We start from the raw sequence: 23925 nt of genomic DNA, 5'->3' as shown, positions 1-23925 counted from the left end.
GTCCATGAGCCAATCCTCATCAGGGGATCAGAGGTGGAGAGGGTCAGCAACTTTAAATTCCTCAGTTTTGTGATTTCAGCATGTAAGTGCGATTATGAAGAAAGCACAGCAGCTTCTCTGCTTCCTTAAGAATTTGCAGAGATTCGGCCTGACATCTAAGACTTTGACAAACTTCTATAGATGTACAGTGGAGAGTAGTGGACAGGTTACATCATGGCCTGCTATGGAAACACCAATGCCCTTGAATGGAAAACTAGAGAAAGTAGAGGAGCCCAGTCCATCACAGGTAAAACCATCCAACCATTGAGCACATTCGCATGAAATGATGTTGCAGGAAAACATCATCCACCAGCAAGGATCCCATCACCAGAACATGCTCTGTTCTCACTGCTGCCATCAGGAGGAAGCTACAGGAAGCTCAGGACACTCACCTCCAGGTTCTGAGACTCAACCATCAGGCTCTTAAACCAAAGGGAATAACTTCACTTGCCCCATCACTGAACTGTTCCCACAACCTATGGAGTCACTTACAAGGACTCTTCACCTCATCTTTTAGATATATTTTTAAATTTTATTTATTATTATCATTTCTTCTTTTTGTATTTGCACAGTTTGTTATCTTCTGCACTCTGGCTGAACTCCCTAGTTGGACAGCCTTTCATTGATTTGGTTATGGTTATCACTCTATAATTTATTGAGTATGCTTGCAAGAAAATGAATCTCAGGTTGGACATGATGACATAAATTTGCTTTGAACTTTAAACAGACTATGCTTCTCCAAATGCCTACTTACTTACTTAAGGCCATCACCCCAGAGTCCTCAGTCCTGGGCCAGTCTTTCAAATTGTCACCACCAGGGATGGGGTCTTTGGAGCTTTGGTTGGCTTTTCTGTAGCTCTGGGTTTTTACAAGATGGGATTACTAGCCTCATGCAAAACCCTCCTCCTTTCACAGCTGGGCTTGGAACCATCCATGGCGAAATTTTCAAATGCCTAAAGGAAATGAAAAGATGGAAATGGAATTTAATGCGTGGAAGTGTGAGCTAATGCAGGAGAAATGCAGAAAGGGAGGGAAACATGGCGTATGTGACAGGATATAAAACATAGACCAGTACAGCACAGGAACAAGCCATTCAGCCCAGTGTTGTGCTAAACCAATTAAATTAGTCATCAAATGGACAACTAAATTAATCTCTTCTGTCTATACAATATCCATATCCTTCAATTTTCCTCACATTCACGTGCCTATCTGATTGTCTCTGGAAAGTCTCTAATGTATCTGTCTCTACCACCACCCCAAGCAGCACATTCCAGGCACCCACCACTCTGTGTAAAAATCTTTGAAATCTCCTTTGAAATTACCCCCTCTGATCTTAAATGCACACCCTCTGGTATTACACATTTCAACCTGGGGAATAAGACACTATCTGTCTGTGCCTCTCATAATCTTATAAACCTCTGTCAGACCTCCCCTCAGCCTCCGCCGCTTCAGAGAAAACAACCCAGATTTGTCCAACCTCTCATGATAGCACATACCCTCTAATGTAAGCAGCATCCTCTTCTGCACCCCCTCCAAAATGAGGAGAATGAGAGAGGGGCTCCAGGGACTGCGTGAACGAGACACAGGGAGGATGTTCCTGACAACAGAACTGGGAATCACTCCCTCAGGATATTGAGAATGCTGTTTAGAGCCAGGAACAGGGGAAAGTACTTCACCCAGAGAGGAGAACCTGTGGAATTCTCCCCCACACAAGGTGGAGGAGGCCAACTCTCTGAATGTTGAGGAAGAAGTTACTTACGTTGCCAAGGGGATTAAGGGAGATGGTGAAGTGGAAGTCAGCCTGACTGTGAGAAATGTCATCTTCCTGTGTCTGTGAAATGAGTATTTAGCTGTAGTCAGCCTTTATCCCATCCCAATTATTTCTTACTGGAGACACCTCTCTAAAATATTTCACATCTTGACAACAGGGTTCAAATTCAAATTTAATTGTTATTCAACTATATCCATGAATACAGCCAAAAGACATAGGAGTAGAATTAGGCTATTCACGTCTACTCCACCATTCCGTTGTGGCTGATTCCAGATCCCATACACCTGCCTTCTCTCCATATCCTTTGACACCTGACCAAACAGGAAATGGTCAGCTTCCACCTTAAATATACCCACAGACTTGGCCTCCACCACAGTCCAGAGCATTCCACAGATTTAATGCTCTCTGGCTAAAATAAAATTCCTCCTTACTTCTGTTCTAAAGGATCGCCCCTCAAATTTGAGGCTATGCTCTCTAGATCTGGATACCCCCACCACAGAGAACATTCTCTCCACCCGACCTAGTCCTTTCAACATTCGATAGGTTTCAATGAGATCCCCACACATTCTTCTAAATTCCAGTGAGTACAGGCCCAAAGCTGCCAAATGCTCCTCATATGTTAACCCCTTCATTCCTGGAATCATCCTTGTGAACCTCCTCTGGACCCTTTCAAATGACAATACATCCTTTCTGAGATAGGGGCCCAAAACTGTTGACAATGTTTCAAGTGTGGCTGACTAGTGCCTCATAAAGCCTCAGCCTTACCTCCTTGCTTTTATATTTGATTCCCCTTGATTCCTCTAGGGTCAAAGTGCAAATCACAGTACAGACAGACAGAATAACGAATAACATATAGTTACCTCAGCAGAAAAACAAAGCACAAAAAATAATATGGCCCATTGCCTGGCGATTGATGGTGTATAGGAGGCCCTTATCCAGCTTGTCTTCCAACAAGGGAACACTGGACCCAACTGAGCAAGGACTCAGGCACAGCTGCTGTGCCTCTGCTCTTTTCCACACCACCTCAGCGTCTTCTCTCCTGGGTGGCTGCATCAGGTGACCCGGCACCTGCAGCACGAGGGCCTGGTCCACACAACCCAGGAGATGCAGCAGGGAGAATAAGTAAAGCAAGCCCCTTTCCTCCCTCCAGTCCCCTGTCCCATCTCTGGCCTACACACATACACAGTCCCCTAAGCAGTGATAAAGCAAGCCCCTTTCCTCCCTCCAGTCCCCTGTCCCATCTCTGGCCTACACACATACACAGTCCCCTAAGCAGTGATAAAGCAAGCCCCTTTCCTCCCTCCAGTCCCCTGTCCCATCTCTGGCCTACACACATACACAGTCCCCTAAGCAGTGATAAAGCAAGCCCCTTTCCTCCCTCCAGTCCCCTGTCCCATCTCTGGCCTACACACATACACAGTCCCCTAAGCAGCGATAAAACAAGTCCCTTTCCTCCCTCCAGTCCCCTGTCCCATCTCCGGCCTACACACAATGATAATGAAACAAGTCCCTTTCCTCCCCCATCTTCTCTTCACCTACCATTCTGGTTAGCCTGGCGGAATTAAATCCAGCTCCCCAATTCTGAATTTATTTTGCACTTCACAACTGTCTGCGTTTGAAACACTGATTGTCATGTAGCACCAGGTTCATCCTTTGCTGTCTACACTCGATTTAACTCGCTGCCATTCCTCAGTGCACCTCTCCTTGTCCCATTCCTCCCTTCCCACTTCTAATTTCTCCTCTAAAATTTCCCTCATCTCTCCCTCCCATTACCTCCCTCACTCACCCACTTCCTCTGCATCCTCCCCTTCCCTATCTCCATGGAGGAGCACATAAGCAGCTCCACTGTAGAGGGCTAGGAGCACCGAGTTTCTGGGAGGGCTCATAACGGACAATCTCACCTAATACCACAATACCATCCCTCCACGGGAGATTGAGGTGAGCAAGGCCCCCCCACCCAACCCATTCTAACCATTGTCAAATACAGGAATTGCAAGGCATCTTACCAGGAAACCCAGCTGACTGATCAGGGTCTCTTCCACCCACTAGATATTTATCTAGAGTGCTGGCTACTCTGGGCCCTTAACATCATCAATGATCTCTCCCACCCATCCAACAATCTCTTCACCACCAAGCAGGAGGTACCATAGTGTTAAGACAAGAACTGTTAAGATGGGAAACAGCTTCTTCCCCCAGTGAGGCACTGAACTTCCTGCCTGCCACCGCCCAGGCCTCCTCACGTACCAACTGCATACTGTTTACTTTGTAAGTCGCGCCCCAAATGCACCTCATGCTAAACGTTAACCTTCTGGGATATGTTATTTGCGTGTGTAAGTTATATGCATGGTGATATTGAGTGACTGACTGAGACTCAATGCGGAACAGGCTGGCGCGGCCTAACAACCCGGCCTAATCACCCGACAATTTGCAATGGCCACAGCGTGTCCTTGAACTATGGGAGGACAAGAAGACCCCTACGCATTACATCGGGAAGAGTTGTTTCATTTGGTGGTATACATGTTTGAATGACAATGAACTTGAACTCCCTCCCTCCGACCCCACCCCCACCATTCCCCCCCTCCCCGCCGCCGCGCTCTCCCGCTCCCCTTTCTCTCACTGCGCAGGCGCGCCCTCACCAACATGGTGTCCTGCTGTTCCCGAATTCCCGAAAAACGGAAACACGCTTCCTGTACCCCGGAAACGCTCTGACGTCAGGCGAGTCCGTCCGGAGATGGACCGAAGATAAACACAGAGGAAGAGAGGTGGAGGGAGAGGTAAAGGGGGAGGGAGAGGGGATGGGGAAGAGGAGGAGGCCGGTGGGGAGAGTCGTCTCCCCCTCCACAGACTCCAACCCATCATGTCATTCCCCATCCCCAGACTCACTAACCCCTTTGCTTCATCGCTCCGACACCCTCCCCTCATCTACTTCCCCCTCAACTTCGCCTTGCCCCTCCTCCTGTCACTCTCCCCTTATTTCCTCCCTCTCATCCTCCGATTCTTTTACCCCCTCACCCTGTCCTTCTGTCCTTTCCCCTCCTGTCTCCCCTCACCCCTCCTCTCACCACCTCCCCTCCCGTCCCATCCTCCTCCCCGTCTCCCCTCACCCACTCCGTTATCCTCCCCCTCATACCCCCTTCCCCTCCCCCTTGTATCCCCTTCCCCACCCATCCACCATAACTCCCCACCCTTCAACCCGTCATACCCCACCCTCTCCCTTTCTTCTGTTTCTCCCCCTCCAGTTCTCTCATTGCTTCTCTTCAGGCTATCACCACTCTCACCTCTGCCCTCGCCCCATCCTCAAACCCCTGTCCAATTTTCCCATCTTTCCACTGCAGACCCTTCCCCTACTCCTCTCTCACTCAGGACCCAGTCTCCAGCCTCATCTCATTCCTCTAAATCTCCAGCCCCATCCAACTGTCCATTCTGACCCCACACAACCTTCCCCATCTTCCTCCCCCACATTTCCCATTTTCAACCCAGCACTGACTGTAACCCTGCCCTGCAGTGCAATCCACTCCCCTCCCTCGGACCCCTGGCACCTATCGCTCCCACAGCCTGCCCCAGCACCCACACATCTCTATCCCCCAAACCTCACCTGAATGCGTTCTGAGCAGTTAGGTGTTGATCGATTTGGAGGGGAAGGAATTAACTGCAACACAGGGAGGGGTGGGCTTGGATTTTCCTATTGCTCCAGTCCGGAGCGAATGAGGAGGAGTAAGATCCCGTGAGCAGCATCGCAGCCCTCAGTCCCCGCAAACGCGAGCAGTGAGCAGGTGCAGGCAGCTGACGCCTCTGATCTGGAGGGATGGGGTGTCTGCGAACGTGTTTGTGTGTGAGCAACTGGAGCTTCCTATCCGGAGCGGGGATCCGGGCTGATGTGAGGGGTCGGAGAGGGAGAGATGGAGCGGAGACCCGTCCCTGGAGCCAGGGGGCTGAGGAGCAGGTCTGTTTGCTATTGCTGATGCAGAGCGTGGCAGCTGGTGGGGAGAGGATGGTGTCGCGCCTGTGTTGCCAAATTCAGTGTCTGACTAAAGTCTAATTGTCACATTCTGACAGGCGGCACTTGTGTAAGAACAAACTGTGTATCTGTCGAACAGCAGCACGTTTAGAATAATGTGTCTACCTTCTTCAAAAATGAATTTCAAACCGTGGCTTCTGTCAGGATGTGAACTTTGGGGCAGCCATTTTAACAAATCAAGCATCAGCCAAGATTAAAGCCAACTGGAGATATGGAGGGTAAATCCCAGTAACTGATTTTAATGTTCTGTAACACTTTGAGAAAGTGTTTGTGGGGTTGAATCACTTCGGCTGAGATAGAGATAGAGGATGGCGCCTCCTTTAATGTTTCACCCAGATTGGGTGATCAGTTGAGTAAACCAGGCAGTTTCCAATCTCATTTTTGGTGCTTTATTTTAGAGAAAATAAAGTTTCCCCTACACTCTCCTGTCACACAATCCCAGCACAGGGATAGAATGGGTTAAGCATTGTAACACTTCCCCTAAACTCTCCTGCCACTCCCAGCACAGGGACGGAAGGGGTTAAGCACTGTAACACCTCCCATCATCTCTCCTGTCACTCCCAACACAGGGACGGAAGGGGTTAAGCACTGTAACACCTCCCCTCATCTCTTCGGTCACTCCCAGCACAGGGACCGAAGGGGTTAAGCACTGTAACACCTCCCCTCATCTCTCCTGTCACTCCCAGCACAGGGACGGAAGGGGTTAAGCACTGTAACACCTCCCCTCATCTCTCCTGTCACTCCCAGCACAGGGACGGAAGGGGTTAAGCACTGTAACACCTCCCCTCATCTCTCCTGTCACTCCCAGCACAGGGACGGAAGGGGTTAAGCACTGTAACACCTCCCCTCATCTCTCCTGTCACTCCCAGCACAGGGACGGAAGGGGTTAAGCACTGTAACACCTCCCCTCATCTCTCCTGTCACTCCCAGCACAGGGACTGCACGAGTCAGACACAGAATGCCAATCCACGTACAGGGAATGAGGATTCAAACACTTGTGATCTGGAAATTTGATGTAAAAATTAAACCTGCTGTGAACAGTCAGCAAGTCAGAGAGCATCTGTCCGTTTCAAGCTGGACAACTCAGTACTCCCTCCAAGATGGGGCATTATGGGTTAGTTAGAGAACACATCTCCCGCTACACTATCAGATCAGCTGTTAGTTTTCCAGGTATCCCGATCATTCCAGGTTTTCTCCATCAGACATGATCAGAAGCGAACACCCGCTCCCCCAGGTTAAAAGAAGGTTCGCAAGAATGATTCTGGGAATTAATTTGAGGAGTGTTTGGCTCAGGGCCTGTACTTGCTGGAATTTAGCAGAATGAGGAGAGATCTCATTGAAACCTATCAAACACAGAAAGGTCTAGATGAGTGGGTGTGGAGAGGATGTTTCCTAAATGGAGCAGTCTGGCACCAGAGGGCACAGACTCGGAATAAGAGGGACGTTCATTTAGAACCAAGATGAAGAGGAATTTCTTTAACCAGAGGGTAGTGAATCTGTGGAATTCATTGCCACATACGGCTGTAGAGGTCAAGTCATTGAGTATATTTAAAGCGGAGGTTGATAGTTCTTGATTAATCGGCATCAAAAGTTAAGGGGAGAAGGCAGGAAAATGGGGTTGAGAGGGATAATAAATCAGCCATGAAGGAATGATGCAACAGACTTGATGGGCCAAATGGCCTCATTCTGCTCCTATGTCTTGTGGTCAGTTCCCATACCAAGCTGATGAGATTGTGGGTCGGTGCTCACGCTGACAGAGGGTGTTCCCACGGTTGAGGCTGTAGTATTGACAATGATGGCAGAGTCTTGTGGACACCATAGGAAGTCCACACTGCCATCGAATACCCGCTCATCTTAATCCTTACCTAATTCCACTTTCTGTTCGCAAACAGTAGGTAGAAACTTTATCACATAGCAGAGGCAGAGGGTGAAGCCGGAATATTTAAATGTTGGTTGAAACCTTGTTGTGTACAAAGGCCGTGGTTGCCGCCACTGTTCCGGTTGATTTCCCAGCCGTTTTCCGATCTGGAGATCAGTGAACGCTGTTGATAGTCATTGTATTCAGCTGTGGGCTGGTGGGGCCTGAATGGCCTGTTCCTGCGATGTTTGGTCTCGTGTTCCACTACAGGACATCGTTTTAGGGTAAGGAGGGAAGTTTTATGAGGCAAAGTTTTTACTGCACGGAGAGTAGTAGGTGTGTGGAATGTGCCTCCAGGGAGGTAGTGGAAGGAGATGCAGTGGTGGTGCTGTTAGATAGACGTGTGAACAGGCAGGCAATGGAATCTGAAATTGGTTTATTATTGTCAGGTTTACAGTGAAGAGCTTGTCTTACATACCGTTCATACAGATCAAATGATTACACAGTGTATTGAGGTAGAGTAAGGTAAAGCAATAGCATAATGCAGAATAAGGTGTTACAGAGGAAGTGCAGTGGAGGCAGACAATACAATATAAGGTCAAAACAAGGTAGATTGTGAGGTTAGAGTCCAATTTATTGTACCAGGGGACGTAAGTAGTTTTATAACAGTGTGATAGAAGCTATCTTTGTGACTGGTAGTATGTGCTTTAAGGTTTTATATCTTGTGCCCAATGGGAGAAGAGAGAAAGTGCAGGGTGGGTGGAGATTTTGATTATGAGGCAGTGAGGAGTGTAGACAGAGTCCATTGATGGGAGGCTGGTTTCTGTGATGCGCTGGGCTGTGTCCACATCTCTCTGCAGTTTCCTGCAAGGGATGGGGATTGTACAGGGAGATGTGTAGCTACGATTGGAGGCATGCTCAGTACAGACATGAGGGTCAAAGGGCTTGTTCCTATTCCATTTTCTTCAGTTTTGGGAAATCGCAGGCCGCGTTATCAGAGGGGTGAGCAGCCTTCTGCAACACCGTCCTAACGTTCTCCTCTGTTCCGCAGAGTGATCCAGGGACCTCGTCAGCCGCTATGGCAAACCAGACTGACGTGGTCAACGTGAATGGCTGCATGGCTCCTTCGCTGACCCTTGACCTGCGGTCCTCCCACAATGAGCTGCTCAACGCGGACCTGAGGCGCTGTGGCCAGCCCAAGGGCCGCAAGGTTTACGCGTCAACGGACCTGCAGGCCGCCATGGGGCTGGCTGCGGACGCCAACTCCAAGTGGGTGAAGGATGGGCGGAACCAGATGCGCAAGGCAGCAGAGCATGAGAGACAGGACCAGAACCGCAACATCACCAACAAGGGAGGAGAAGAGGGGGACGAGATGAGCAAGGAACAGGCACCATCTCCGGCCAAGTTTGCTGAGCCTGTCCCCAGCAGGAGCAACGGTTTCCTCAGTTACTACATGGGGCTGGAGTTGTCCCTGGAGGGCACATCCCAGAACCTGGACACTCAGCAGTCCTCGCACCTCAACCAGCATCGAGGGGATGGTGAGAGCTGCCCAGTGCAGGCGGGAGGACAGCTCACTGCGAATGGGGAGCAAACAGCAGCCGATGCTGGCCACAGTAGGTTGGACCTTCCCCTGGAGGGCCCCTCCGATGACAGGAAGGGGTCCTGCCTCTTCTTCGGGATGAGGAATACCGCCGCCAGTGATGAAGACTCCAGCTGGACCAGCCTGTCCCAGGGCAGTGTGTCCTGGAGTTCACCTGACGACATTGGTAAGGAATAGCTCAGGCAGTAATGGGCACAGTAACCTGGGAGGTTGCGGAAGCTACAACCAGCTGATAATGGACTAGACCCATCTCGTCCATGCCAAACCGTTATTCTGCCTAGTCCCATTGACCCACACCTGGACCATAAGCCGTCTTACCCTCCCCATCCAAATTTCTCCAAATTCCTCTTAAGTATTGAAATCGAACCTGCATCCACCGCTTGCTCTGGTAGCTCATTCTACATTCTCACCACCCTCTGAATGAACTACCCTCAAACATTAAACACACTCTCACCCTAACCTATGACCACTCGTTTTGGTCTCACCCAATCTCAGTGGAAATATTAGCTTTAATTGGCACATGTACATCAAAACATACGGTAAAATGTGTCGTTTGCATCAATAACTAAGACAGTGCTGGGGGCAGTCCGCAAGTGTCACCGTGCTTCCAGCACCAACGTAGCATGTCCTCAACTTACTAACCTTACCCGTATGTCTTTGGAATGCGGGAATGTACAAACTGCTTACAGGCAGCAGTGGGAATTGAACCCCATCTTACAGTTGCCACTGTAAAGTGTCATACTACCATGCTTGATTGCACTTAATCCGTATCTAATCCCTCAGTTTGTGGTCCTGTTACCCTGCAACCCTCCTGGCACCCACCTGCACCAAGTACTCCACTGGGTGGGACAGGACCCAGGGTGGAACCCCAGCCAGCGGCTTGCTGCAGCCTCCTTCTTGCCTGTCCATTTCCACATACTCTGTATAAGAGAGGGTTGAAAAGAGGTCCATGAGAATGATTTATGGAATGAAAAGGTTAATGTATGATGAGCATTGGATGGATCTCGATTTACTGGCTGGGGTTTAGAAGAATAAAGGAGGATCTCATTTAATCTGAAAGGTCTAGACAGAGTGAACGAGGACAGGATGTTTCCAATAGTGGGAGAGTCTAGGAGCAGAGGGCACAGACTCAGAATAGAGAGATGTCTGTTTGGAACGGAGATGAGGAAGAATTACTTTAGCTAGATGGTGGTGAATCTATGGAATTCATTGCTACAGGTGGCCGTGGAGGCCAACTCATTGTGTATATTTAAAGCAGAGATTGATAGGTTCATAATCAGGGTATCAAATGTTATAAGAGAAGCAGAAGAATGGGGTTGAGAGGGATAATCAGTCAGCTATGATGAAATGTGGAACAGACTCGATGGGCTAATTGCTAAATTCTGCTCCTATGTCTTAATATCTTTTAGGCTATATCTGTAATCATGCCGCTGGATGTTGATTTAACAACATCCTTCACCATCACTGTGTGGGGAGGCACCCCATTCCCTGTCGATGTAACGATGTCCTGTCCCATCGCTGTGTGGGGAGGCACCCCATTCCCTGTCGATGTAACGATGTCCTGTCCCATCGCTGTGTGGGGAGACACCCCATTCCCTGTCGATGTAACGATGTCCTGTCCCATCACTGTGTGGGGAGACACCCCATTCCCTGTCGATGTAACGATGTCCTGTCCCATCACTGTGTGGGGAGACACCCCATTCCCTGTCGATGTAACGATGTCCTGTCCCATCGCTGTGTGGGGAGACACCCCATTCCCTGTCGATGTAACGATGTCCTGTCCCATCGCTGTGTGGGGAGACACCCCATTCCCTGTCGATGTAACGATGTCCTGTCCCATCACTGTGTGGGGAGACACCCCATTCCCTGTCGATGTAACGATGTCCTGTCCCATCACTGTGTGGGGAGACACCCCATTCCCTGTCGATGTAACGATGTCCTGTCCCATCGCTGTGTGGGGAGACACCCCATTCCCTGTCGATGTAACGATGTCCTGTCCCATCACTGTGTGGGGAGACACCCCATTCCCTGTCGATGTAACGATGTCCTGTCCCATCACTGTGTGGGGAGACACCCCATTCCCTGTCGATGTAACGATGTCCTGTCCCATCGCTGTGTGGGGAGACACCCCATTCCCTGTCGATGTAACGATGTCCTGTCCCATCACTGTGTGGGGAGACACCCCATTCCCTGTCGATGTAACGATGTCCTGTCCCATCACTGTGTGGGGAGACACCCCATTCCCTGTCGATGTAACGATGTCCTGTCCCATCGCTGTGTGGGGAGACACCCCATTCCCTGTCGATGTAACGATGTCCTGTCCCATCACTGTGTGGGGAGACACCCCATTCCCTGTCGATGTAACGATGTCCTGTCCCATCACTGAGTGGGGAGACACCCCATTCCTGGCTGATCTAACCACATCCTTGACCATCAACTGTGTGGGGTGCTGTTCCATTCCCTGTCGATGTAATGATGTGCTATATTATCACAGTGTGGGGAGACACCCCATTCCCTGTCAATGTAACGATGTCCTGTCCCATCACTGTGTGGGGAGACACCCCATTCCCTGTCGATGTAACGATGTCCTGTCCCATCACTGTGTGGGGAGACACCCCATTCCCTGTCGATGTAACGATGTCCTGTCCCATCGCTGTGTGGGGAGACACCCCATTCCCTGTCGATGTAACGATGTCCTGTCCCATCAGTGTGTGGGGAGACAGCCCATTCCCTGTCGATGTAACGATGTCCTGTCCCATCAGTGTGTGGGGAGACAGCCCATTCCCTGTCGATGTAACGATGTCCTGTCCCATCGCTGTGTGGGGAGACAGCCCATTCCCTGTCGATGTAACGATGTCCTGTCCCATCGCTGTGTGGGGAGACACCCCATTCCCTGTCGATGTAACGATGTCCTGTCCCATCACTGTGTGGGGAGACACCCCATTCCCTGTCGATGTAACGATGTCCTGTCCCATCACTGTGTGGGGAGACACCCCATTCCCTGTCGATGTAACGATGTCCTGTCCCATCACTGTGTGGGGAGACACCCCATTCCCTGTCGATGTAACGATGTCCTGTCCCATCGCTGTGTGGGGAGACACCCCATTCCCTGTCGATGTAACGATGTCCTGTCCCATCACTGTGTGGGGAGACACCCCATTCCCTGTCGATGTAACGATGTCCTGTCCCATCACTGAGTGGGGAGACACCCCATTCCTGGCTGATCTAACCACATCCTTGACCATCAACTGTGTGGGGTGCTGTTCCATTCCCTGTCGATGTAATGATGTGCTATATTATCACAGTGTGGGGTGACACCCCATTCTCTGCTGATCTAACATTGTATTGCGCTGTCATTGTGTTCCAGGTAAACACCAGTGATCATGGAATTGTTTATTGAAACTGGAGTTCTCTGATAACCTTCAATTTCATTTTTTTTAAAAGTCCCGGATCACTGGTGTTTACCCAGGGATTTTCATTATGTTGTATGTGGCATTGGTTTATTATTGTAAGTGAAAAGCTTATTGTTCATACTGTTCATACAGATCAGGTCATTACACAGTTCACTGAGGAGAGCATGTAGCAGAGATAGATAGGTTCTTGATTAGCCAGGGCGTCAAAGGGTTATGTGGAGAAGGCAGGGGAGTGGAGATGACTGGAAGAATTGGATCAGCCCATGACTGAATGGCAGAGCAGACTCGATGGGCCGAATGGCCTATTTCTGCTCCTATATCTTATGGGCTATGGATATCCTGGTAGCAGTTCGTGCAGTGCTATTTCAGCTCGGGCTGTCGGATTTCAGAGTTCAATTCCGGTGTCATCTGTAAGATGTGAGCTTGTGGATTTCTTCTAGGTGCTCCAGTTTCCTATCATAGTCCAAAGACATAGCAGTTCGTTGATGAATTGATATTTGTAAATTTCTTGAAATTAGGCTAGGGTTAAAGCAGGGGGTTGCTGGGTGATGTGGCTCATAGAAACATAGATAACCTACAGCACAATACAGGCCCTTCGGCCCACAAAGCTGTGCTGAACACGTCCCTACCTTAGAAATTACTAGGCTTACCCATAGCCCTTTATTTTTCTAAGCTCCGTGTACCTTTCCAGGAGCCTCTTAAAAGACCCTATCGTATCCACCTTCACCACCTTTGCCGGCAGCCCATTCCATGCACTCACCACTTTCTGAGTAAAAAACTTACCCCTCGTATCTCCTCTGTACCTACTCATTAGACTTATGCGCTGACTTTCTAAATAAATAAATATGGATGCAGGATGGAGTGTAACAGCTCAGAGTAAGTGCAGTGCAGTGAACAATAAGGTGAAAGATCATAACGAGGTAGATTGTGAAGTCAAGATCATCTTCTCATTGAAGAAGTGTGTTCAAGACTGCACAGCACGAAAACTGGCCCACCTGTTCCAGGTGGACTCTTGTCTCATTTGACCCATTTCCCTTGAAAACAGGAGTTCCCAACTTTGTTATGCTACCAATAATTGAGGGGTTCCAGGACCACAGGTTGGGAAGCTGTGCAAACCCTTCCTATTAATATACCTGTCCAAGCAACCAGACCAGGGTGCACCAACAAAACATGTATCATACACAGCTCATAAAACAAGATATTACCACAGATATATTAAGAAAATATCATTCAAAATGCATGTAGTGCACAACATCGGTAATGTAGTGTACAGTGTTGTATCCACCTCTGACAATTCCTCTGGCAGCTTGTTCCGTTAACCCACCTCTCTAAGGGTGATAGCCCACCCCTCAACTCCCTTATAGATCTCTCGCATTTCCCCTCACCTTAAACCTGTGCCTTCTAGTTTTAGACTCTCCTACCCTGGGGTAGAAGACTGACCATCCACCTTATCTGTACCTCTCATGATTGTATAAACCTCTGAGGTCAATTATTCTGACACTTGGCCATTCTGGTCCGTGTTAGCCCCCAGCAGAACAATCCACTGGCCTGAATACCTCTCCCCTTATTTCACTCCACCCCTGTAACGTGCCCTTGCCACGGCGACATAGTGGTTAGTGTAATACTTCTGTGCACCAGCAGTCAGTGCCCAGGGTTCAAATCCCGCTACTGTCTGTAAGGAGTTTGTGCCTTCTGTGTAGATTTCCTCCAGGTGCTCTGGTTTCTTCCCACAGTCCAAAGACATCTGGGTTAGGATTAGTAAATTTTAGGCATGCAATGGTGATATTTGTGAGCTGCCCCCAGCACATCCTCAGACTGTGTTGGTTGTTAACATAAATGATGCATTTCACTCTGTTTCAATGTACATGTGACAAATAAATCTAATCTTCAAATCAACTCCCCATTGATGTATTTTGCCTCTTACCCACACTAAGGATAATTTGCAGAAGCTAATTACATCTGAGATGTGGGAAGAAACCAGAGTACCCAAGGGAAACCCAAACAGTTACAGGGGGAACATACAAACTCCACACGGATGGTATCGATCCAGAGTCTCTGGTGCTGTAAGTTATCAGTACTACCTGCTGTGTCACTGAGATGCCCACACCTCAGACCCCTCCCGCACCCCCCCAACACAACCAGGATTGTTTACTAGAAATCTGGGAAGTTTCCCTCCTGAACTTCTGGAAGCTCAAAGTTAAACATTATTCAGCATGACTTTCCGGTTTGGTGATCTGCAATTGAGTTACATAGAACATGAACCAGTACAGACCCTTCAGCCCACAATGTTCTTCCAGCCCTTTAACCTACTTCATTGTCAATCTAGTCCATCCCTTCTACATAATCCTTCATTTTTCTTTGAGTCTCTTAAAATGTCCCTAATATACCTGCCTCTACCACCACCCTGGCACTGTTTTCATGAGATCCTGTCTGGCACCATTCTCCATCGTAAATGCTGGTCTGCTGCAGTATTTCTAGCTGTTTTACAGTTTGATCCCTGCAATTTCATTTTCATTCCCTTACTTACTTTAAGTAATATCACTTTTTGTACATAATAGAACATTAGCATTTCCAAAGCTAAAGAAAGCTATTGGTAGTTCCAGTGCAAATGCTATCTGGTCTGTTCCACCATTCTAATATGGCTGATTTATTGTCCATCTCAACCCCATTCTCCTGCCTTCTCCCTGTAAACTTTGATGCCCCAACAATCAACAACCTATCAGCATCCACTTTAAATATGCCCAATGACTTGACTTCCACAGCCATCTGTAGCAATGGATTCCATGGGGGCTACATCATTTTCGCAAATTGTCTCTACTGTTGCATTTGAAAACGTCAGCGATAATGGCCAAGGTCCCTGCCTGAAACTGGCCTCCCAGTTGAGCTTAATCCTGCTCTCAGTCCTGATGTCCCTTTGCACACCCACAGTCCACACTGCCAGCTTGTTTTGTGTGCATCGCAAACTTGCATATATTACATTTGATCCTTTTATTATTGTGTATTGGGAACTATTTCAACGGTACCTCACTCATTTCCTTCTACCACTCCATTTTCTTTCTGTTAACCAACCACCGTCTCCTGCTTCATTAGCCGGCGATGCAGGTCATTGCATCCTAGGGATTTCTCATTACTTTCTCCATTTCTAATTTTAAATGGACGGCACAATAGCATAGTGGTTAGCATAAGGCTTTACATCACCAGTGACCTGGGTTCAATTCCAGCCGCTGTCTAAGGTGTTTGTCATTCTCCCCACGACTGTAGGTTTCCTCCAAGTGCACCAGTTTCCTCCCATAGTCCAAAGATGTACAGGTTAAGGTTAGTGAGTTGTGGGCAGGCTATTTTTATTTTATTTTTATTTAGCAATACAGTATGAAACAGGGTCTTCAGGTCCAATGAGCCATGCTGACTAACATCCCACCCTTTTAACCCTAGCTTAATCACAGGACAATTTACAATGACCAATTAACCCACTAATCAGTTAGATTTGTTGGCACCGGTACCTGTGAGCTGCCCCCAGCGCAGCCTCATACTGTGTTGGCCATTGACGAGCTTCACTGTGTGTTTCAATGTGCATGTGATAAGTGAAGTGAATCTTTTTCTACCACTAGCTTCTCAGAACATGTTACATACTATATAGCTGTATTTTCTGGGAGTTCTCCATAGCCAAATAGGTAAAGTAGTTGTTTAACTATCATGCCTAGGATGCCACGGTAGTGTAACACTATCACAGCTCAGGTTATTGGAGTTCAGAGTTCAATTCCAGTATCCTCTTTTACCAAGTTTGTATGTTCCTTTCTGAGGAATGCATGTTTTTCCTCCGGCTGCTCCAGTTTCCTCTCACAGTCCAAAGACGTACCTGTTAGTAGATGAATTGGTCCCTTTAAGTTGTCCTGTGATTAGGCTGGCATTAAACCAGAGGGTTGCTGGGTGGTGCAGCTTGTTGGGCCAGAAGGGCCTGTTCCGTGCTGCATCTCCAAATAAATAATAAAAATACAAAAATAAATTTTACCTACAGCTTTGAACATCAGGCAGACTCCATGGAATCTGTTCTCACCCTGATCATCAACCTGCCATCACTGCCACTCCTCGGTATTTCTGGGAGCCACACTGATGGGCTATTTCCACTGTGTTTCAGATCCCATTTGGAATCGGAACTCATTTGAGACAGATGCGGATTTGCCAGCAGGCTGGATGAGGGTGCGCGACACGTCAGGCACCTACTACTGGCACATTCCCACAGGGACCACACAGTGGGAGCCACCAGCTCTCATCGGCGAACAAGATGGCTCCCGAAAACCGTCTGCCATGTCACAGTGCACCACCCCCTCGGAGGAGCCGCAGGTACGGACCACTGTCTCTGGCACCTACGAAGGATGCGCTGGGATTGCAGAGGGCCCGGAGGAGGTTAATGAAAATTATCCCAGGAATAAGAGGGCACAGCCTCAGTATAGATGGATGTCCAATTTAGAGCAGGCCTGAGGAGGAATTACTTTAGTCAGAGTGTGGCGAATCTGTGGAATTTATTGCCACAGGTGACTGTGGAAGCCAAGTCATTGGGTATATTTAATATAGAGGTTGATAGGTTCTTAATTAGTCGGCATCAAATGTTCCAGGGAGAAGGGTGGAGAATGGGGTCAAAAGGGATAATAAGTCAGCAGGCTCAATGGGCTGAATGGCCTAATTCTGTTCCTATGTCTACTGGTCTTGTAGATGCTCGGCTGCGCCTACTTGGTTCTGCTTGTATGTGACCATACCCTTAGCGATGGGTCAGTAAGGCACCAGTGGTCACTATATTAAAGGTTGGCCCATCATAAGAAGGCCCCATTGTGTGAAGGCTTTGGAGAGGCTGCAGAAGAGGTTCACCGGGATCCTGCCTGGATTAGACGGCATGTGCTACAAAGAAGGGTTGGACAAACTCAGGTTTTTTCTCTGGAGCAGGGGAGGCTGAGGGGAGATCTGATAGAGGTTTATAAGATTATGAGAGGCATAGATAGTGTAGACAGACAGTATCTTTCCCCGGCATTGAAAAGTCTGAAATCAGACAGTATACCTTTAAGATAAGAGAAGGTAATTTCATAGAGAGATGATCATACAGTTTGAAGTGTGACTAAGGAGATGGTGCAGGAGGAACGGCTCCAAATTTTTGGATTATTGGGCTCTCTTTCGGAGAAGGTAAGACCTGTACAGAAGGGACAGTTTGCATCTGAACTGGGGGGAGGGGGGAGGTGTGAAAATCCTAGTGGGAAGGTTTTAAGCTGGAGTTACAGGAGGATGGGGACCAGAGCGCCAGAACAAATAGTGGAGTGGTTGTGGAGAAACATCTTGCTAAGCCTACATATAAAGTCAAGAATCAAAAGGTTGAACATGGTGGGAGTCATGTTCTGAGCTGCGAATATTTCAATGCAAGGAGTATTGTAGGAAAGGTGGATGAGCTTAGGGCACGGATCAATACGTGAAATTATGGCATTGTAGCCATAGGTGAGACTGTTGCAGGTGGTTCAATGTTCTGGGGTTCTGTTGTTTTCAAAGAGATAGAGCGAGAGTGATGAAAGGAGGGGTGGCATAACGAATCAGGGAAAGTATCATGGCACTGCTCAGTCAGGCAGACTGGAGAACTGGTCAAGTGACACTATGGGTGGAACTGAGGAATAAGTTATATAACATAATGGTTTTATATATATATATATATCTATATAAAGTTTTTATTTATTTTTATATATATATATTATAGACCATCCATCATCCTCGGGATTTAGAACAGCAGGTTTGTAGAGAGATTGCAGACTGTTGCAAGAAACATAAGGTTGTAATAGTAGGTGATTTTAACTTTCTGGGGCTATCCCATATTGTAAAAGGACTGGATGGGAAAGTGTTTGTCAAATGTGTTCAGGAAAGTTTCCTTAATTGGTGTCCCAACTAGAGAGAGTGCGATACTAGGGAATGCGACAAGGTGTGTGACAATGATTTGTGTAGGGAAACACTGCATCCAGTGATCTTAATGCCATTAGCTTCAAGGTAATTCTGGAAAAGGATGGGTCTGGTCCTCGGGTAGATAGAGATTCTCAGTTGGAGGAAGGATTCAATTTGCTTTGGAATACTGCTGTTGTTACTCATTTCTGTTCTTTGCATTATTTGTTTTCTCTTTTTGTTCTCTGTTTCTGGGCACTGGATTTGGTCCTATTGGGTTCTTTCAGGCTTCTTGCTTTGCAGCTGCCTGTAAGCAAACAAAACTCAAGGTTGGATACAGGCAGTCCCCGGGTTACGTATGAGTTCCGTTCCTGAGTCCGTCTTTAAGTCGGATTTGTACATAAGTTAGAATAGGTACATCCGGTATTATTTAGTGTCAGTTAGTAAAACGTTTGTCTTGGTATATAGTATATGTTTTACCTTTATATGCATATAAAACACATTAGAAATGTACAGTATGTATTTCAATAATTAAACCACTATGTTGCTTAGTAATAATTGCAGCTTTCATCAGGGCAGGGCCTTTCACATACTCCATTATTCTCAGTTTATCCTTTAAAATTGTTCCGATCGTTGACCGACTGTAGCCTAACGCTTTTCCAATGACCGAATGCATCTCACCTCTTTCCAACCGCTTCATTATTTCCACCTTACAGTATTTTCAACCGTGATCGTTTTCCGTCAATGGAACAGATATAGAACAGTACGTACTGTACACCGCGGGTGACGTGACTTGAGCTGCCCTGGGTCCTAAAATCCACCATACTGCGACAGGTTAAATGGAACAAGTGGGGGCGGTGCTGACCCAAATACGTACAATAAAACATCTTAAACATAATAATACAGTAATAATAAAAGTAACTACATATGGTTGCATCGAAGTCTTGCATACCGGAAGGGGCATTCGTGGGGTCACATTATGATGGACCAGGTGCTGGAGAGGGCAGGTTTACTACTGGAGTCCATTTCTTGAAGTAGGCATCAAGGGAGGCTTGTACAGAGCTTTTCTTTTTGTCGTCATAAATGGCCTTGTAGCAGCTGAGGTTCTTGGTAACTGCACAGTAAACTGTGGCGAACCTCTCTGCATTAGCAACTTGCTCCTCTAACTTTGCCATCCCTGCTTCAATGAGACGAAAGGCTTCAGCTAAGTTTTTCGTCACAAACTTTTTTGGTTCCGGTGTTCCTAGGTCACAGTCTTTTTTCTCAAACGCTCTCATCTGCTGCTGTAGTTCCATAAGGTCTTCACTGGTCAGTTCTTTGGCATGGGAGCTGAGCAACTCTACATTATTTTCACTGATGTTAAACTGCAGTTCATTACCAACATCAACCACAGCTTGTCTGGCTTCAGCAATGTCGTCAGCTGTAAATCCCTGAGAAGCATGTGCAAACTGGGTGCACGATTTAAACCACACTGCTTTCATATTTGACTGCTTCACTTCATCCCAAGAATCAGCAATATTTTTGATGGCATCATAGATGTTATAATCCCTCCAGAACTCGCGAGCTCATCACATCATCTTGGGTAGGCCTGACTGCTTGTGAGAAGGTCCGCTGTAAATAATAGACCTTCAAGGAGGCTATGACTCCCTGATCCATGGGCTGAAGTAGCGATGTAGTGTTGGGGGGTAAAAATATGACTGTTACATTGGGGTGATGGTCATCTAAAATGCTTGGATGTCCAGGTGCGTTGTCAAGCAGCAGAAGAATCTGGAAAGGAATTTTCTTGGCCAAGCAATAACATTCAACAGCAGGAACAAAATGGTTCAAGAACCAATCTTCAAAGATGGCAATTGAATTTGCCTTCCAAATAACGGGAAGAGATGCCTTAATGATATGGCAAAGTGCCCTCGGATTTAGGGAGCGATACAGGAGCAAAGGCTTGAGCTTGAAATCCCCGGATGCGTTACCCCCAAGCAATAACGTTAGCCTATCCTTCGATGCCTTATGCCCTGGTGCACTTTTTTCCTCTTTCGAAATAGGTCCTTTCAGGCATTTTTTCCAAAATAAGCCAGTCTTATTACGTTAAATATTTGGTCTGGCAAATAACCTCCCTCAATAACTTTTTTCAACATTTCAGGAAAATCACTCACAGCACTTTCATCAGCACTTGCTGCTTCACCTTGCATTTTAATATTATGTAAATTTGCCCTCACTTTGAAACGGTTGAACCAACCCCTACTCGCAACAAATTCTTCATCACAGGCACCTTCACTTGCTGAACGTGCAGCTTTTAAATTATTGGAAAAGTTTCGAGCCTTTTCTTGCAGTAAAGTAAGGCTAATAGGAATATTACGCTGATTTTGATCGTCTAACCAAATTAACAATACCTTTCCATTTCAATAATCAAACCACTGCGTTGCTTCGTAATAATTGTAGCTTTCATCGGGGCAGGGCCTTTCATATGCTCCATTATCCTCACTTTATCCTTTACAATTGTTCTGATAGTTGACCGACTGTAACCTAACACTTTTCCAATGGCCGATGGCGTCTCACCTGTTTCTGATCGCTTTATTATTTCCACTTTTTTTTCAACCGTGATTGTTTTCCTTTTCTTTGATGCATCACCAACACTTGCTTTGAAGACATGGTTACAAGAGTAATTATGAGAAAAATTTAAGCCAAATACAAAGTCACACACTCAGCACAGTGTCAACGGTAACGTGATCTGACTTAATATGGCGGGACAGCTTTCTACGAGGCAACGAACTGCTGAAGCCGCGCAGTGTTTTCATAAGCGTCTTAACGTAGTGCATGCGTTCGTTACTGCGAACCATTGTACTGTATTTACAGTCACTCAGATTTTGAATATAATAAGCTTTATGGCAGGCCGTTCATAAGTACAAGATGTCCGTAAGTCGGATGTTCGTAACTCCGGGACTGCCTGTAATTTTTTGCATTCATTGATAATAAATGTACATTGAATCTTTGAGTTTTGATGGTATGAGAAATGATCTGGCAAGCGGTGGATTAGAACAGGTTGTATTCTGGCAAAGGTGTACTTGGCGAGTGGGGGGTTTTCATGTCAAATTTTGAGAGTACAGAGTTTGTATGCTCCTGTCAGAATAAAAGGCAAGGATAAATGTAGGGAACCTTGGTTTTCGAGAGATATTGAGGCGCTGATCAAGAAAAGAAAGGAGGTGAATAGCAGGTGTAGGCAGGGAGGAGCAAATGAGGTACTTGAGTATAAGAAAAAAGGGGAAGAGAGCTTTGAACAGCAGCCAATCCGGACAATGAGACTATGGAGAGGGGGGAACTTCAATCAGGTCCACCTCCCGAGGATGAAAGGCAGCAGTGTTATAGAGCTTTGACCAACAACCGTTCAGCAACTGCAATTGATCAGTAAGAGTAAATTAAAGGAAGGAGGGGCAAGCGCAGTAGCCATAATCTGAGTGGTGATCTTTCGGCTTTAGCTGTTCGAGGCTTCACCCAGAGAAAGCAAAGGAAAGAAATGCTCCAATTTTATTTCGTTCTCTTTGTATCTTCTCAGCTAGGGACAGTGGGGTTGACAGGCAGGATAGTGAAATGCTCCTCTTGTGTGATGTGGGTAGACATGGATGCCTCCAGTGTCCCTGACAACTGCATCTGCGAGAAATGTATCCAGCTGCAGCTTCTAACAAATCACGTTAAGGAGTTGGAGCTGGAACTGGATGAACTCCAGATCATTCAGGAGGCTGAGAGAGGACTTATAGAGAGGTAGTTATGCCCAAGCTGCAGGACACAGGAAATGGGGTGACAATCAGGAAGTGGAAAAGGGTTAAGGAGCCTATGCAGAGCCAGTGTGGCCATCCCCCTCAACAGTAGGTATATCACTTTGAATACTCTCAGGGGAGATAACAACAGAAGAGAGTTATAGTGATCGGGTCTCTGGCACTGAGTCTGCCTCTGAGACTCAGAACGGAAGGGAGAGAAGAGGCATGCCATGGTGAATGAGGATTAGTTAACTAGATAAATGGACAGAAGGTTCTATGGGCAAGAACGAGATTCCCAGATGGTATATTGCCTCCCAGGCGCCCAGGAAGCAAGATATCTCCGATTGAGTCCTCAGCATTCTTAAGTGGGACAGTGAACAGCCAGAAGTCGTGGTTCATGTAGGTACCAATGATATTGGTAGGATGAGTGACGAGGTTCTGCATACTGGGGAAGTCAGATTGGTGCTGGATTCCAGGAAGGGGGATTTCTAGAGTGCTTATGAGATGGCCTTTTAGAGCAGCTCAAGGTGAGCCCACCAGAGGATCAGCTATTCTGGATTGGGTGTTGTGCAATGAACCAGAATTGATTAGAGAGCTTAGGAGAAAGTGATCATAATATCGAACTGACCCTGAAGTTTGAGAAGGAGAAGCTACAGAGGCATGAGAGAGGAGAGGACCAGAATTGGTTGGAAAAGAACACTGACAGAAATGATGGCAGAGCAGCAATGGCTGGAATTCCTGGAAGCAATTCGGAAGGCGCAGGATATATACTTTCCAAAAAGGAAGATGACACAACCATGGCTAACAAGAGGAGTCAACGCCAACATATAAACCAAAGAGAAGGGCATATAATAGAGCAAAAATTAGTGGCAAGTTAGAGGATTGGGAACCTTTTAAATACCAATAGTTGGCAACTAAAAAAGTCATAAAGAAGGTAAAGATGGAATTCGAAAGTAAGCCAGCCAATAATATTAAAGAGGATACCAAAAGTTTCTTCAGATATGTAATGTGTAAAGGAGAAGTGAGAGTGGATATCAGACTGCTGGAGAGGTAGTAATGGGGACAAGGAAATGGCAGATGAACTGAAAAAGTATTTTGCATCAGTATTTACTGTGGAACACACTATTAGTATGGTGGAAGTTCCAGTTATCAGGGGCATGAAGTGTGTGAAGTTACCATAACTAGAGAGAAGGTTCTTGGGAAACTGAAAGGTCTGAAGGTAGATAAAACACCCGGACCAGATGGCATACACCCCAGGCTTCTAAAAAAGGTGGCTGAAGAGATTGGGGAGATAACAGTAATGATCTTTCAAGAACCAGTTGATTCTAGATTAGCTCCAGAGGACTGCAAAATTACAAATGGCACTGCACTCTTCAAGAAGGGAGAGAGGCAGATGAAAGGAAATTATAGGCCAGTTAGTTTGAACACTGGCTGGAAAGATGTGGGAGTCAGTTGTTAAGGCTGTGGTCTCAGGGTATTTGCAGGCACATGATAATATGGGCCAAATAGTATAATATAATATAAATGATAATATAGTGGCCAAAGGCACTAGGGTAAAGGATGAACTAGT

The 23925-nt window shown here is 47.0% G+C and overlaps 1 protein-coding gene across 6 annotated transcripts in view; it reads left to right on the top strand.

Annotated features, from left to right (window-relative positions):
* The first annotated feature begins 4441 nt into the window (after positions 1–4441).
* apbb1 (amyloid beta (A4) precursor protein-binding, family B, member 1 (Fe65)) overlaps positions 4442–23925 on the top strand; it is a 114651-nt gene continuing 95167 nt past the window's right edge. For 3 of the 6 annotated variants that reach the window (XM_059963527.1, XM_059963528.1, XM_059963526.1), the window contains exons 1-3: positions 5590–5753; positions 8738–9452; positions 16835–17040. In XM_059963527.1, the coding sequence (XP_059819510.1) occupies positions 5616–5753; positions 8738–9452; positions 16835–17040 (1059 nt within the window). In that variant the 5' untranslated portion in view covers positions 5590–5615. The other 3 variants (XM_059963531.1, XM_059963530.1, XM_059963532.1) reach the window with 3 other exon arrangements.

The sequence above is a fragment of the Hypanus sabinus genome, chromosome 3 (assembly GCF_030144855.1).
Source record: "Hypanus sabinus isolate sHypSab1 chromosome 3, sHypSab1.hap1, whole genome shotgun sequence".
In the NCBI taxonomy this organism is placed as follows: domain Eukaryota; kingdom Metazoa; phylum Chordata; class Chondrichthyes; order Myliobatiformes; family Dasyatidae; genus Hypanus; species Hypanus sabinus.
Note: the sequence above shows the minus strand (reverse complement) of the source record. Positions and strands in the feature narration are given on the sequence as shown.